The sequence below is a fragment of the Giraffa tippelskirchi genome, chromosome 2 (assembly GCF_054371585.1).
Source record: "Giraffa tippelskirchi isolate mGirTip1 chromosome 2, T2T-mGirTip1v1.2.pri, whole genome shotgun sequence".
Lineage (NCBI taxonomy): Eukaryota > Metazoa > Chordata > Mammalia > Artiodactyla > Giraffidae > Giraffa > Giraffa tippelskirchi.
The window spans coordinates 190,502,650-190,520,136 of NC_137276.1; the positions used below are offsets into that span (position 1 = coordinate 190,502,650).

At 35.4% G+C, this 17,487-nt stretch overlaps 1 protein-coding gene and 1 non-coding gene across 2 annotated transcripts; both read right to left on the reverse strand.

Annotated features, from left to right (window-relative positions):
* Positions 1–290: 290 nt before the first annotated feature.
* Positions 291–393, reverse strand: LOC145540014 (U6 spliceosomal RNA). The gene has a single exon (XR_014078145.1). It is a non-coding gene; the product is annotated as a U6 spliceosomal RNA (small nuclear RNA).
* Positions 394–7,194: 6,801 nt separating this feature from the next.
* Positions 7,195–8,121, reverse strand: LOC145539488 (olfactory receptor 5K3-like). Its single transcript, XM_081573571.1, has one exon. The coding sequence runs from the start codon at positions 8,119–8,121 to the stop codon at positions 7,195–7,197; it is 927 nt and encodes a 308-aa protein (XP_081429697.1).
* Positions 8,122–17,487: the final 9,366 nt, after the last annotated feature.

Below are 17,487 nucleotides of genomic sequence, written 5' to 3' on the forward strand. Positions count from 1 at the left end.
ATGAAAGAAAAAAATTATTCGCCAACTTAAGAGTTTGAAATGTTCTTTAATTCATTTTCAAACCAAATAGTTTCTCCTGATTTTGGTATTCTAGATGTTCTACGGTGTCTCTGTATCTTGACTACACCCTTGATTTTTTCCTGTCACCTCAGGACACTTGGCCATGTGCACCCCTTCACTGTTCATTTGTGCACCTGCTTCATTAATTTACTCACAGTGTTTTCCTCACCAAAACCACCTTCTCTCTCTGCTTACCTCAATCCTACTCATCCTTAATTGTAAATCAGATATCCATTAGGACATTCCTAAGTCATTTATGTGTCATCCTTGCACAGGGTCATACTAATCTTTATATCATTCCAGTTTTTGCATATGTGCTGCTGAATCGAGCACCATACCCAAGTCATTTAAATTAAGTGGATTTTGTCTTTTCTTGATCCACATGGTACTGCTTTTATAATTCATTTGCGACTTTATCAAATGTTACTTTATGTGTCTTGATTATAAAAGCCTTGGCTGCTGTGGCTTCATAGTCGCTCAGTTGTGTCCAATTCTTTGTGACCCCATGGACTGTAGCCCACCTGCCTGTGGAATTTCCCAGGCAAGAATACTGGAGTCAGTTACCATTTCCTCCTTCAAGGGATCTTCCTGACCCAGAGATCAGACTCTCATCCCTTGTGTCTCCTGCAAAAATCTTGGCTAAATATCTTCAAATCACTGATCATGCTGTATGTATTTTGAACTCCTGACAGTTCACTGAGATAGATCCTCAGTACACGCTTCATTGATATTTAAACTTTTAGTTCTGTTTTATCCTTAATCAATTACTTAAAATGTACAGGATATTGGATGATAGGTAGAGTGAACACACAATGATAGGTAGAGTGAACACATGATGTGAGCATGGTAGGGATAAGAAGTTCTTAGGTTTTAGAAATGGCTCCTGACAAGAGACTCATAATCTAGTGGGGAGTTACATTGCTAACTAGCAGGCAGTTCAGGCTGTGAATGAATGTGCTATATAAAAATGTTGCAAAGGAAGTGAATGTGACCTAGGGGAAAAAGATTTCTCATTGTAAGTATCATATCAGATGAACCTTGCAGGATAAGTAGGTTTATAGTAAGCCATCTGAATGAGGAAAAGAAGCAGTCTAATGGAAGCATATGATAAAATCCTTGAAACTCAAAAGCACAAGACCTACTTTTAAAAAGAATGTTAAGCTAGGGTGATTGAAGCTTACTTATACATGATATTGGAGACACTTACAGATAATGTAAGAGGATTAGGAAAATAGACTGAAAACTGATTTATTTGATTCCTTCCCTGCCAATTCACAGAACTCTCTCTCTCAGTAAGATCACAACCAATGATAAATGCCAACTCCAAAGGACATCTAATTATCTTCCTAAACAAGCTGTGGTATTCGGTACTATTGAAAGTCTTTGTCTCTGGTTTTGTGTTAACGTTCACTTCTTCTGTCTTCCTTACTGTTCCATCTCAGTCTTTTATGCTGGGTTGTATTTCTCTTTTTTGCCTTTAATAGTGCTTGTATTCCGCTTGGTTCTATACTTGATCTTTTTCTTCTGTCATTCTAGAATTTCCACTAGATTAACTCATCAAATTATGTATTTCAACTATGTCCTATCTTATGGTGACTTTACTAGAGGACAGTTCCAAGACACTTTTGGTGTACACTCATATCAGGAAAATAATTGGGAGTACATTCCTATTATATTCATTTATACCTACTAATAGGTAAATGTGTGTGTGTGCTCAGTTGCTAAGTTGTGTCTGACTCTTTGCAACCCCATGGACTGTAATCTGCCAGGCTCCTCTGTCCATGGGATTTCGCAGGCAAGAATACTGGACTGGGTTGTCATTTCCTTCTCCAGGGGATTTTCCTGACCCAGGGATCAAACCCATGTCCCCTACATTGGCAGGATGGTTCTTTACTACTGAACCACCAGGGAAGTCCCTATAGGTAAATATACCACTATGCTAAAATGTTGTGTATATCATAAAACATGAAAATATAAATAGAAGAGAATATTACTTAAATAATTGGTATTAAAATTTTCATGTATAATGCTATAAAAATTGTTACTCCCACTAACACTATTGTTAATTAAATAATAGTTACAGAAATGTAGTAATATACAGCATATTGTTTAAGTCTTAGGGTTGTGATATAACAAGCACTTGTTTGAATTTATTTCCAAACATTTCTTAATGTCTGACATGGTATGAAAGATCCTACACCGAGACACGTCTACCCAAATGGAGAATGCTAGTTTTGATTGGGCCCCAAAACAGGAAAGGGCCCTTTGCCAGGTCAAGCTGTAGGGTTAAACAGCCTTGTTATTTGGGCCCAATGACTCAGCAGACCAATGATTATTAGAGACAGCTGAGGTGAGAAGAGATGTAGAGTGAGTGGAATACTTATGGGAAACTTTAATAGAAGAACTGCTTATGGTTTTTGAGCAAGGCCTTTTTGTCTGCAGCAGAGAATTATAAACTATTTAAAAAAACCCCACCCTAACAGCTTTTTACTTTGGGACATAATGTGACCAAGAGACCAGAACTGAATACATGAGCTAGAATTTAGCAGATAAATAAGTATAAGGTTGAGTGTGCCCAGGAGCTATTCATCAGATAACAAAGTATCTAGACTGAACAGGGCTAGAGAACACAGTAAGACACAGAAGTAGGTGATCCAGTCCTTCTTGTTGTCTACCATTATTGCACTGACATCTTTTACTCAACACACAGATTGCCTTAGAAGGCCGAGTTAGTTCTTAGATAGTCGGCTTTGTATATTGATGTCATAATGTATTGCTACTGAAATATAGCTCCACCTTGGGTGACCTTGAAAGTCATCAACAGGGGGAAATCCTCTGTTAGATCATGGGACTGATCATCTATTTTCATTGTGTGTATGTGTTTTTTTTTTAATTTTTAATTGGAGTATAGTTGCTTTACAATGTAGTTTTAGTTTCTGCCATATAGCAAAGTGAGTCAGTTATATGTATACATATATTCCCTCTTTGTCACCACAGAGCACCCTATAGAGTTCACTGTGCTATACTGTAGGTTCTTATTACTTATCTATTGTATGCATAGTAGTATATGTATATCAATCTCAATCTTCCAATTCATCCCACCCTTGTTTCTCACCCCCTCCCCACTGCTTGGTGTGCATACATTTTGTTGTCTGTATCTATTGTATACATAGTAGTATAAGTATGTAAATCTCAATCTTCTAATTCATCCCACCTCCCTGTTTCCCCCTACCCCTTGGTGTCCATACATTTTTTGTCTATCTCTGTATCTCTGTTTCTGCTTTGCAGATGGGTACATCTCTACCATTTTTATAGATTCCACATATATGTATTAATATATGATATTTGTTTTTTTCTGTTTCTGACTTACTTTACTTTGTGTTACAGTCCATCCACGTCTCAGCAGATGGCACAATTTCATTCATTTTATGGCTGAGTAATATTCTATTCTGTATATGTGCCACATCCTGTTAATCAATTCCACACTCCATGTTGATGAATGTGCTGGGAACAAATTTATTTCCATATGCAAGAAACTTAGAGTCCCTACATATTTTGCAGAAATTAACTGAGATAGATTGCAGATCTAAATGTAAAACTCAAAAATATAAACCTTCTAGGAGAAAACATGGGAGAATGTTTAGGTTGGATAATTAGGAAAATTTTTAATGTGAACTTCATATTAGGTGATGTTAAATTTCTCAATGATAATAGTGATGTTATGATTGTGAACTTGTGGATAATGTGTCATAATGTCATCATACATACTTGTGCTTGTATATATACATGAAATAAACACAAATACACATTTGGACACAGGCAAATGTGGTAAAATGATAACACTTGTTTAATGGTGGTTAAAAAATCCATGCACATTAATTGTGTGATTCTCTCAAGTTTTCCATAGATGTGAAAATTTTCAAAACAGAGTTAGAGGAAAATGTCATTGCTCCACATATTTCTTGAATCTCTTCCCTATTTCTCTGCCCCTTAACAAGTTGGCTACTTGAAAGTTATCTTCTCATGCTACTTTGACTTTTTTACGCTATGTGTGGTATGACTCTTCCCTGGTAGCTCAGACGGTAAAGCGTCTGCCTACAGTGCGGGAAACCAGGTTCGATCCCTGGGTCGGGAAGATCCTCTGGAGATCCTCTGGAGAAGGAAATGGCAACCCACTCCAGTACTCTTGCCTGGAAAATCCCATGGACGGAGAGCGTGGTAGGCTACAGTCCATGGGGTCGCAAAGAGTCGGACATGACTGAGCGACTTCACTTTCACTTTCACTTTCACTTAGTATGACTTAGTTGTTAAGAACATGAATTCAGAAGAAGCAACATAGACTGAGTTTGATTCCTCTGCTTCATCTTAATATTTCTTTGGACAAATTATGAAGCCTCTCGATTTCTCACTTTTTTTAAGGTGGAATTATAGGAAATTAAAATAGTGTAATGGAGTAAGAGACTTAATAGATGTGCTTAATAGTTAAGTATATACTACTGAAAAGTTATTTGTAAGCTAAAAGATGTATGAGGATTGATTTAAAATAGGATAAAAAAATGGGAGATAAGGCAAGAGGCACGAATATATCAGGTAGTATTTATTCTGTTGTAAATAAAGCATCTTTTCTAATCAAGCTTAATCAGTAAGGATATCTGTTTGATCATGCAACCAGAGGGAAGTTTATTCCAGTGACTGAGTCTATTTCTGTGTGATTTTTTTGGCTATGACGCCTTTTCTGTTTTGACTTCCTCTCTGGGCTGGTTTACCTCTTGATGGCAAATGGACATTTACTGTGCCATATATTATATGCACGTTGTATGACATTCAGAGGGAGAAACATCGCGTGCTTTGTGGATTTCTTTTCAAATATAGGATGCACATTTGCCTGAAACTTCCAGAAAATAATTTCTTTTGTCTCACTGATCCTAAGTAAGTTACATGTTCTTCCCTTACAGACCTCTGGGATTCAGTGTTGCTAAGGATGGGCAAGGGTATTACAGAAATATGCAACAATATCATGGTACCCTTAGAAATGGCAAACATAAATCAATGTATGCAAGTCTAGCAACTAAAAATACCCACTGAAATAGAAGGTAATATTGGGTGTACAACATCCATCTAATTCAGAGCTTCTCAAAAATTTTAATATCTGTATTCCTTTTAGCTTGTAAAATATGTTAGGATCCTAAAGAACTTTGTTTATGTGAATTATATCTGTCAGTGTTTACAGTGTAAGAAAGTGAAAACAGTTTAAAAGGTATTCATTAATTCATTCAAAAGTAAAAATAATGAGAATATTATGCTTTTACTTACATAATTATATTAAAAACATATTGAAAGAAAAATGTTTATTGAATGGCCAAATGTTTCAGACTTCTTATTAAGAATTGGTGGTATGAAATAATTTATGACATGTTTAATACAGGAAAAAGATAGGCTTTTTGTTTTCTAACAGGTACAATTTACTATGTAGAGTATTCTCTTGCTTTGGAGCATTTCCCAGATTCAGTTCTCCTCATCTAATACATGAATTATTGAAGTTAGTCTTCTTTCTTCAGGTCCCGTCCCAGTCAGTTACATGATCAGGTTTATAAAATGTAAAATTATTCATGTATCACTCTGCTCCAGGAAGCCTTTAGTGTCTGATGCCTCTGAGATAGATTCAGATTCCTCAGGGTGACATTTAAGCTTTTCAGTAACCTTATCCATTTCCACCTTTCTTCTTATATTTATCAACAGCTCTAACCAATAGTTTTGTAGGCTTTCTGACTCTGTTACATCATTCAAATCCCTGATCCCATTCCCTGTGCCACTCTCATTTCCATAAACATTGACTAGTCATACCCATTCCTGTTTTTTTCCAACTATTAAAATTCCCCTGCCTTATTTTAAAGTGCAATTATTTTTGATGCTACTTAAGAACTAAATGTCCCAACTACAAGGATCTCCACTTTCTGAACTCCCAAGTGTGTAGCAAAAGGTTTTGTTGATTCAAATTCTAGTTTAGTCCAATGATTTGGATGAACTTGGGTAAACTCCACAATATTTCAAAGTATGAGATTTTTACTGAGGAAAACATGAAAAATCATGTCTGTGTATATGAAATGTCTAGCTAAGCACCCAGCAGACAATGGGTTCTCAGTGAATTATTTTTTTCTATCACATTTGCACTGTAAGGATCAATAAATATTTTTGTTTATTTAAATTTTTGCTATTTTCTCTCTCATTTATGCTTCAATAGCATCTTCACCTTTTTGTTAATGCTGTGTATATATCAGTACTTTACACTGGAATAAGTCCAGGTTAGTGTTATTCCTAATAACAAGCAAGGGAAGTGAGAAAGAGAAAATAAAACCTCTTTTTAAAAATAATTGTGGTCATGAATTACACAGTCATATATGTGATAAACAATCAAACTACATGAAAATGTAAAATTCACACAGATAACAGTATAAATAGCATAATTTTCAACTACAGATTGATAAACCACTAATGTATTCAGATACTCTATTTTGGAGAAGTTGAGAGAAAATTTACTAACACTAAAGAGAAAATGTTCCTGATTAGAGAATACATGCTCTGCTTGAATTCATGGTGAGGCATAATCTCTTGAACAAATTCAAAACTGAGTTTCAAATTCAAACATACCATTTACTTCTGTCATACAGTGTTGCTTAACAAGGGATTGATATTTAAAAACTTGGAATATAGGGGCTTTTGTAAGATTATGCCTTAGGATTCCAGCAGCATGCCAACAGTATTAAATGCAGGAGACCTTCCTATATAGTTACTTCTATTCCTAACCTTTGTTGGATTTGTTGAAAATTGTAACTCATTATACTCTGAAGCAAATAGTTACTATTGTGACTAAATTCATCCTGACACAATTTGTGGCCTCAAGAATAATTATTTACTTTACCCTTGATAGAACCTGATAGCTTAGATTTTGAAATACATTTTAGCAGAATCTCTCCTCACTGAACTTGTTTATTTGATTCATATACCATAATGTTTTAGTAATTCAATGTTTTATATAAAGGGGCTATTTTCCACTTTCTCAGTATTGCTTGATTTTGAAAATAAAGTTTTATCAAATTAAAATCAATTGTCCGTATAGAATGATATTTTAGAATATTATGTTTTCTTCATAATTTTTTTCATAACATTTATTACTTCCTTATTTCTTAGACTATAAATGAAAGGATTTAACAAAGGAATAACTAGTGTATAAAAAATAGCAAGAGGTATATCTTTATCTTTGTCATTAACTGAATTTGGTCTAATATACATGAAGAGAAGAGAACCATAGAATATTGAGACAGAGAGAAAGTGGGATGCACACGTAGAAAAGGCTTTGCCTTTTCCTTCTTTGGATTTCATTTTAAAAATCATGAAAAGGATGAAAAGATAAGAGATTATTACTATGATAATAGAGAATACTTGAACTGACCCTGAAAAGATAAATATCATCAATTCATTGATATAAGGGTCAGCACAGGAGAGTCTATATAATGGAAAAACATCACAAAAAAAGTGATTGATTTGATGAGATCTACAGAAAGTTAACCTAAACAAAAATCCAATGTGAATCATGGAATGTAGGTTTCCAGCTATGTAGGCCCCTGTGGTCATCTGAATGCAGAGTTTCTTTGACATCATAGTGTGGTACTGCAATGGTTTGCAGATGGCCACATAGCGATCATAGGCCATTGCTGCCAGGAGAAAGCAATCTGCAGTTTCAGCAAGACAGAAATAGTAAAATTGTGCCATACATTCATAGAGGGAAATCGTTCTGTCTTTTGAAAAGAAGTTCTGTAGCATCTTGGGGGTAATGGCACAGGAACAACAGGAATCCATCAGAGCGAGATTCCCCAGGAAGATGTACATTGGTGTGTGAAGACGATGCTCTGTGACTATCATTGCCACCAGGCCAAGATTTCCCACCATGGTGATCAGATAGATGGTAAAGAACATCAGAAAAAGAGGGGTCTTCAGCTGTGGGTGAACTGTAAATCCTATGAGGATAAATTCAGTTGTCAAGGAGAAGTTATCATCAGTCATCTCTATTGTTGTCTGTTGAGATAGGAATTATGGAGAGATAAGATTCAAATTTAGAATATGTATAACTTTCCTTTTAATATTTTTTTTATAAGGAGAAAGCTTCTCCTGCTGTCTTGTGATACAAGGACACAAACTTCTAGGGAATATTCATCTCCAAAACATGTCAGTGTCTATGGCCTCAACTCTGAAACTCAAAATTCTCATGGCTATTTGGTAATCACAGGGGGATGCTAACAGTGGAAAAGGTTTGTCTTTATGAATTTATGAGAGTATGGTGTACAAATCTAGGTACTCATATTTGCTTCATTTTGCCTGTAAAATTCATTTCAATTTTTACATTAAAGCTTTTAAAAAGGAATTGAAAATTACTTTTTCTATATATAGAAACTTTTTAAAATTAAATTTTCATATATTCTCCCAGCAGAATAAATATTTTAAAATAGCATAGAATAGGTGTTAATTTATGTCTTAAGAATTGTTTGAAGATTACTAAGGATTATTGAGAGTACTGTTCAGTTTTAAAGAAAGTAAGCTCAGAAAGCTAAGGAGTAAAATAAGAATTGATTATCACCTCTTTATCCCTTTTCCCAGTTTCATACCCATTTTCATAAGCACTGACTGTCCATGCCATTATTCCTATTTCTAAGATATCTGCATCCTTTTCTCCTTCATCTAAAGCATGGTTTGTATATACTACTACTTAATAAAGTTAACCAGATCCGCCTGATCACACTAATTTTCACTTTCTGAACTCTCCATCATGTCTTGTATACCCAACACAATATTTGATAACATATCTAATTGACATTGCGTTTTTCATAAGTGTGTACAATTAACATTGTATAGTAGACATTTTGAGGTTAGCTGTAATTATACTTCTTATAGCAGCTGTACAGTGCAAAAGGGGAAAGCACAGTATTGATTCTAGTCCTACTTCCCTCCCAGTGACCTGGGATGGGTGAACTTGTTTCCAGGGTCCTACCACTGATCCTTAATAACTTCTTTGGTGGTCCTTGCTGCTGCTGCTGCTAAGTTGCTTCAGTTGTGTCCAACTCTGTGCGACCCCATAGATGGCAGCCCACCAGGCTCCTCCATCCATGGGATTTTCTAGGCAAGAGTACTGGAGTGGGTCGCCATTGCCTTCTCCATTGGTGGTCCTTACAGTGATCCTTAGTAAACTCTTCTGCAGGTTGAGAAGATTCTGCAAGGAGAATTATTCAAAACTCATCATTTAAAAATTAAGATTAATATCTAAAATACGTGAAAACTCAAACATGTCAATAATAAAAGTATATTCATTCAGATTGAAAAATGGGCAGAGCAACTATCAAGATAATTTTACAAAAGACATCCAAATGGTCAACAGACACATGAAAAGATGGTCGACATCACTAATCATTAGGGAAATGCAAATCAAAAGCCATGAGATATTACCTCACACATTTCAGAATGCCTATCATCAAGAAGATGAGAGATAACAACTGTTGCCTAGACTGTGGAGAACAGAGAATGTGGCAAGAACTTTGTTGGTGGAAATGTAAATTGGTTCAGCCACTATGGATGCCAGCATGGAGTTTCTTCAAATAATTTAAAATAGAACTACCTATGACAAACCCACAGCAAACATTATCCTCAATGGTGAAAAATTGAAAGCATTTCCCCTAAAGTCAGGAACAAGGCAAGGGTGCCCACTTTCACCACTACTATTCAACATAGTTTTGGAAGTTTTGGCCACAGCAATCAGAGCTGAAAAAGAAATAAAAGGAATACAGATAGGAAAAGAAGAAGTAAAACTATCACTGTTTGCAGATGACATGATCCTCTACATAGAAAACCCTAAAGATTCTACCAGAAAATTACTAGAGCTAATCAATGAATATAGTAAAGTTGCAGGATATAAAATTAACACACAGAAATCCCTTGCATTCCTATACATCAATAATGAGAAAACAGAAAGAGAAATTAAGGAAACAATACCATTCACCATTGCAACAAAAAGAATAAAATACTTAGGAATATATCTACCAAAAGAAACAAAAGACTTATATATAGAAAACTATAAAACACTGAGGAAAGAAATCAAAGAGGACACAAACAGATGGAGAAATATACCGTGTTCATGGATTGGAAGAATTAATATAGTGAAAATGAGTATACTACCCAAAGCAATCTATAGATTCAATGCAATCCCTATCAAGCTACCAATGGTATTTTTCACAGAACTAGAACAAATCATTTCACAATTTGTATGGAAATATAAGAAACCTCGAATAGCCAAAGCAATCTTGAGAAAGAAGAATGGAACTGGAGGAATCAACCTGCCTGACTTCAGGCTCTACTACAAAGCCACAGTCATCAAGACAGTATGGTACTGGCACAAAGATAGAAATATAGATCAATGGAACAAAATAGAAAGCCCAGAGATAAATCCACACACCTATGGACACCTTATCTTCGACAAAGGAGGCAAGAATATACAATGGAGAAAAGACAATCTCTTCAACAAGTGGTGCTGGGAAAACTGGTCAACCACTTGTAAAAGAATGAAACTAGAACACTTTCTAACACCATACACAAAAATAAACTCAAAATGGATTAAAGATCTAAACGTAAGACTAGAAACTATAAAACTCCTAGAGGAAAATATAGGCAAAACACTCTCTGACATAAATCACAGCAAGATCCTCCATGACCCACCTCCCAGAATATTGGAAATAAAAGCAAAAATAAGCAAATGGGACCTAATTAAAATTAAAAGCTTTTGCACAACAAAGGAAACTATAAGCAAGGTGAAAAGACAGCCTTCAGAATGGGAGAAAATAATAGCAAATGAAGCAACAGACAAACAATTAATCTCAAAAATATACAAGCAACTTCTGCAGCTGAATTCCAGAAAAATAAACGACCCAACCAAAAATGGGCCAAAGAACTAAACAGACATTTCTCCAAAGAAGACATACAGATGGCTAACAAACACATGAAAAGATGCTCAACATCACTCATTATCAGAGAAATGCAAATCAAAACCACAATGAGGAACCGTTTCACACCAGTCAGAATGGCTGCTATCCAAAAGTCTACAAGCAATAAATGCTGGAGAGGGTGTGGAGAAAAGGGAACCCTCTTACACTGTTGGTGAGAATGCAAACTAGTACAGCCACTATGGAGAACAGTGTGGAGATTCCTTAAAAAACTGGGAATAGAGCTGCCATATGACCCAGCAATCCCACTGCTGGGCATACACACCGAGGAAACCAGAATTGAAAGAGACGCGTGTACCCCAGTGTTCATCGCAGCACTGTTTACAATAGCCAGGACATGGAAGCAACCTAGATGTCCATCAGCAAACGAATGGATAAGGAAGCTGTGGTACATATACACAACGGAATATTACTCAGCCATTAAAAAAATACATTTGAATCGGTTCTATTGAGATGGATGAAACTGGAGCCCATTATACAGAGTGAAGTCAGCCAGAAAGAAAAACACCAATACAGTATACTAATGCATATATATGGAATTTGAAAGATGGTAACGATAACCCTATATGCGAGACAGAATAAGAGACACAGATGCATAGAACAGTCTTATGGACTCTGAGGGAGAAGGTGAGGGTGGGATGTTCTGGGAGAATAGTATTGAAACATGTATATTATCATATGTGAAACAGAACACCATTCCAGGTTCGATGCATGAGACAAATGCTCAGGGCTGGGGCAATGGGATGTCCCAGAGGGATGGGATGGGGAGGGAGGTGGGAGGGGGGTTCAGGATGGGGAACACATGTAAACCCATGGCTGATTCATGTCAATATATGGCAAAGACCACTACAATATTGTAAAGTAATTAGCCCCCAACTAAAATAAATAAATTTATTAAAAAAAAAAGAAAATAGAACTACCATGTAATCCCACAATTGCGCTTCTGTATATGTACTCAAAGAAAATGAAAACAAATTATGAAAGGGATATATGCAGTCTTGTATTTAGAGCAGCATTAGTTACAGTAGCTAAAATATAGAAACATCTGTGTATCTTTCTAAGGATGAATGAGTAGAAGGGAAAGGACATTCAGACATGAGAAAGAAGGATATCCTTCCATTTTACAGCATCATGGATTCACCTTGGGGACATTATGCTGAGTTATATAAGTCAGAGAAAGACAAAAACTGTAAGATATAACTTAAATGTGCATCTAAAAAAACCAAACATAAAAACAGAGTAAAATAGTGGTTACCAGGGACTCTGGGGGATGAGGAAACAGGAAAGATGGTCTTTATTGGTACAAACTTGAAATTAATAGATAAATAAGATCTTATCTGAAACTAACAGATAAGATCTAGTACACACTGCAGTGAATATAGACAATATTTTACTATAATCATCTAAACTGCTGAGACTAGATCTCAATTATTTCTGCCACAAAAATGAAAATTATGTGACATTATAGAGAGCTAACGTTCTGCAATTGAAATCAAGTATTAGTTTTTCAAATCAACATGTTATAAGCATTAAACTTACACAATGTATGTCAAATATATTTCAATTATATATATATGTATAATAAGAAATTTCAGGTATCTTTTATCTGAGTTGACTCATCTACTATTTTTTTGCTTCTAAAAATTTATATAAGATTTTCTGAAGTATATCACAATAGATTCAAAGTTAATAAATTAAACTTTATGCTTTAGTTTTCTAACATTTAGTAAAAGAGAAATTTCTTTAAACATTAATATACTTTTTGAGAACAAATTTTTATTTCCTTTAGATGGCTATCTTCTACCATTATTTAGTGATCCACTAGAAATATTGACTGATATTTAGTCATATGAATTCTATGTTGAAAATGGGTTTATTTTTTTCCGTAATCAAGTATTAAAGAACTCAGCTGAAAAATGTTTGTTGTGAGATATTAAATATTAGCTGTTGGATTATTGGGCTAAGCTAGGAAAGCATTCAGTGTAAGTTCCTAAATTATTTAATGATTACTTTCTGTCTTTACCTGTGTATTTTTTAAGATTCTAACTGACAAGAAAGGTCAGGGTACTTTACAGTTTGAATATCATTCTAGTTTTTTCATAGCCTTCAGTTTGGGGAAGAGGTAGAAAGATAACTGAGTAATTGAAATCTAATAACAACAAAATACTTTAGATAAATAAATATAAAGGGATACTACTATTAAAAATAAATTAGAGTACTTCTCTTACCTAGATTTCACAGCAGGAAGTTTTGCAGCATTTCATGTTTTCCTTGTGATCTTGGGTCTCATAGAATTTCAGAATTTAAATCTTAGTCTCTTAAAACATTTGGGATTAAAAGAATGAAAATATGGGTGAATACAAATAAGTCAGAGTCAATAATTATGTTCCTTACATTGCAAAGTAAAATTTTCCATCAAATCCTAAGGGATTTCCCCTCAGTGACACCAGTGTATTTCCATATGGGGATCCAGTCACCAACACACATCAGGATAACCTGTGAAATAATGAGGTTAAAACAGATTACTTTCATTAAGGTCACTAAGGTTATTTGATCATTACCCATTGATTAATATGTAACTGACCTCATTTAAAAATTCTGTTTATTATTCTGCTTAAATGCAATATGAGCAGGAAAGAGTCTCGTGTTGGCTTGAACTTTTTTTACTGGAGGAATTAATATGGTTTATGGAAGATGATCAGAATTTTGAGAGGAGACTAGAAGATGTGGTATTTTTATCACAGGGTCATCTGTGAGTTGATTTGTCCTGATATTTTGCAAAATATCATTGGAAACTCTGATATTATTATTTAGTCCCACATATGAATTACCTAGGGCTTCCCTGGTGGCTCAACAGTAAAGAATCTACCTGCAATTTGAAAGAAAGAGATGCAAGTTTGATCCCTAGATCAGAAAGATCCCCTGGAAAAGGAAATGGCAACTCACTCCAGTATTCTTGCCTGGGAAATCGCATGGACAGAGGGATTATAGTCCATGGGGTCGCCGAAGAGTCGGACACAACTTATCAACTAAAGCAGTGACTAAACACCAACAACAGCAACAACATGAATTACCTAGATGGTTCTCCTTACTTTTCAATTTTCCCCAGCTGCCTTTATCCTTCTTACCCTGTTTTTTTTTTTTTTCACTACATTCCACTAATCACTCTTCAGTATACTACATATTTATTTGTTGGTACAACTATAGTCAGTCATTATCTCCCTCACCATTAGCATATGGAGCTAAATGGAAAAGGTTTTTTTTCTCTGTTATGTTCATTCCTGTGTTTATAATGCCTTGATAGTATGTGGCAGATTGTAATGGTCAACAAATACCTGTTAGATGAAAGAAATTATATTTTCCTGCTCAAGAATTTGAAATGATCTTTCATTAGTTTCAAACAATCCATTTTTAAAAACAACTTAGTATTCTAGATGGTCCACAGTCTTTCAATATCTTACTTTCTTCTTCTGACCTCAGGACATGACACTTGGCCATGTTTATCCCTTCCTTCACTGGTCTTGTGCACGCCTGCTTGATTAATTTACACTTAATGTTTACTTCAGCTAAAACACCTTGTCCAGTCTCTCTTTTCAGCCCAATATACTCATTCTTGATCTTAAGTCAGATCTCCATGAGGACATTCCTTTCAATTATATTGATGTTCCTTTTCCTGTTCTGCTTAGTAACTACCTGCTATCATACTGCATTTGCCACTTGGTTAAATGTGACTTCTTATGTGTTGATTGTAAAAGTATTGGCTAAATATCCGTAAAGTACCAATCATGTCTTACGTATTTTGTGCTTCTGACAACACACTAAGTTAGATCCTCAATATACGCTTCACTGATATTTAAAATTTCAGTTCTTTTTAACTTCAATAAAGTATTTCTAATATACAGGGTGCTGGAAGAGATGGAGGGTAGAATGAGCATAGGATGAGAAATATTTAGGTTTTAGAAATGGCTCCACAAGAAGCTCATAATCTAGCGAGAGAAAGACACTTGCATTGCTAACTAGAAGGTAATTCCGGCTGTGATATTAAAAAGTGTAAGTAGGTCACATATAAACATGGTGAATGAAGTGGATGAAGACCCAGAGGAAAAAAGAAAGATTCCTTATTGGAAGTGCCATTTCAGATTAACTTTGCAGGATAAGTAGAGTTATAATAAATGATGCACATTAGGAAAATAAGAAGACTAATGGGAGCATATGAAAAAATCCTGGAAGCTTGAAAGAGCAAGACCTAATTAAAAAATATATACATAGTATATATATAATAATAATATAACATAAATAATATATATATAAATAGTAAACTAGGGTGGCTGAGGCTTACTCATACATGATATTGGAGATTCAGTTCAGTTCAGTCGCTCAGTCATGTCCGATTCTTTGCGACCCCATGCACTGCAGCATGCCAGGCTTCCCTATCCATCACCAACTCCCGGAGCCTACTTAAACTCATGTCCATAGCGTAGATGGTGCCATCCAAGCATCTCATCTTCTGTCCTCCTCTCATCCCCTTCTCTTCCTGCCTTCAATCTTTCCCAGCAACAGGGTCTTTTCCAATGAGTTGGTTTTTCACATCAGGTGGCCAAAATATTGGAGTTTCAGCCTCAACATCAGTCCTTCCAATGAGTATTCAAAACTGATTTCCTTTAGGATGGACTGGTTGGACTTCCTTACAGTCTAAGGGATATAGGAGATCAGTTCACAGGTAGTATAAACGGAATGGGAAAATAGATTAGAAATTGTTCTGATTGGTTCCTTCCCATTCTTTTCTGTCCCTGCCAATTCACCAAACCCTCTCTTTCAATAAGGTCACAACCAACTCTAAATGTCAACTCCAAAGAACATGTAATTATCTTTCTAACCAAGCTATGATGCTTGGTATTTTTTAAAATCTTCACCTCTGGTTCTGTGATAGTACTCACTCCTTCTATCTTGCTGACTGTTCCATTTCTGTCTTTTAAGCTGGGTTTTTTTTCTCTGTTTGTGTTTAATGAAGCTTGTGTTTCCCTTAGTTTTATACTTGACCTTCCTCTTTAATACTAGATTTTCCTCTAGATTGTTGTATCTAATCATGTAACTCCACTTTGTTCCATCTTATGGTGGCTTCATTAGCGAAGAGTTCCAAGCCATTTTTGGTGTATATTCATATTACTAAAATCTTGGGGAGTATATTCTGAATATGTACATTTTATCTATGACTTGGTACAATTATCACTATGCTAAAATATTATGTGTAGTATAAAATATGAAAATAGAATAAGAATTAAAGAAATGGTATTAAAAGTTTTATTTTGTGTACTGATGATTTAAAAACAATGTTACTCCCACCAACACTATTTTCAATTTAAAAATTAATAATCTTATATTCAGAAAAACGTGTAATGATGTATGGTATATAATTAAAATCTTTGGGCTGTGATATAACAGTTCATGTACTTGTTTGAATCTATTTTCAAACATTTAAAAATGTCTGACATAGAGAAAAAAATCCTATACAAAGACACATCTGCCCAAATGGAGAAGAAGGCAAGTTTTGTTGGGTCCCAACACAGGAATGGGCTCTTCAGCAGGCTCAAGGTGGGGTGAAGAGCCCTGATATTTGAGTCCAATGACTCATCAGACCAATGGTATTAGAGATACCTGAGGTGGGAAGAGGATATAGAGTGAGTGGAAAGTTAATGGAAGACTCTAGTAGGAGAGTTGCTTATGGTGTTGGGGCAAGGCCTTATTTTCTGCAGCAGAGAATAATAAACTATTTAAAAAAAATAACTCCCTGATGTGCTGTGAACCCTACTAGAGAAAGAATTCCTGACTTTGGAACATCAGGCAACCAAGAAGCCAGAGCTGACTCATGAACTAGAATTTATCAGACTAATAAGTATAAGGTTGAGTGAGCCCAGGAATAATTCATTAGAAGACAAAGATGGACCATTTAAGGATTTATTCTGAGCAGGGCCAGAGAATACCATAAGACACACAAGTAGGTGACCCAGACTGCCTTGTTATCTACTACCATTGCAATGACCTCTTTCCCTCAACTCACACATCTTGCCTCAAACAGCCAAGTTAGTTTTTGGACAGCAAGCTTGGTCTGTTGATACAAGCCAATTGCCACTGAGCTATAGCCCCAGCCAGAGTGATCTTGAAAGGCATTGATAAGGGGAACTCCTCCTTTAGAATGTTGGAATGATTATCCATTTCTACTGTATAGAAAGAGAAGTGGTCCAAGTTAAAACTATATAGATTCAGGGTAGAGGTGAATGATTTGGATATTGGTCAGTGTCCTGGGGGGAGAGAGATGAGAAGGTCAGAGACTAAGAAGAAGAGGCATATGAATGGATCTCTTGGAATGGATAAGAAGTATGGAGCA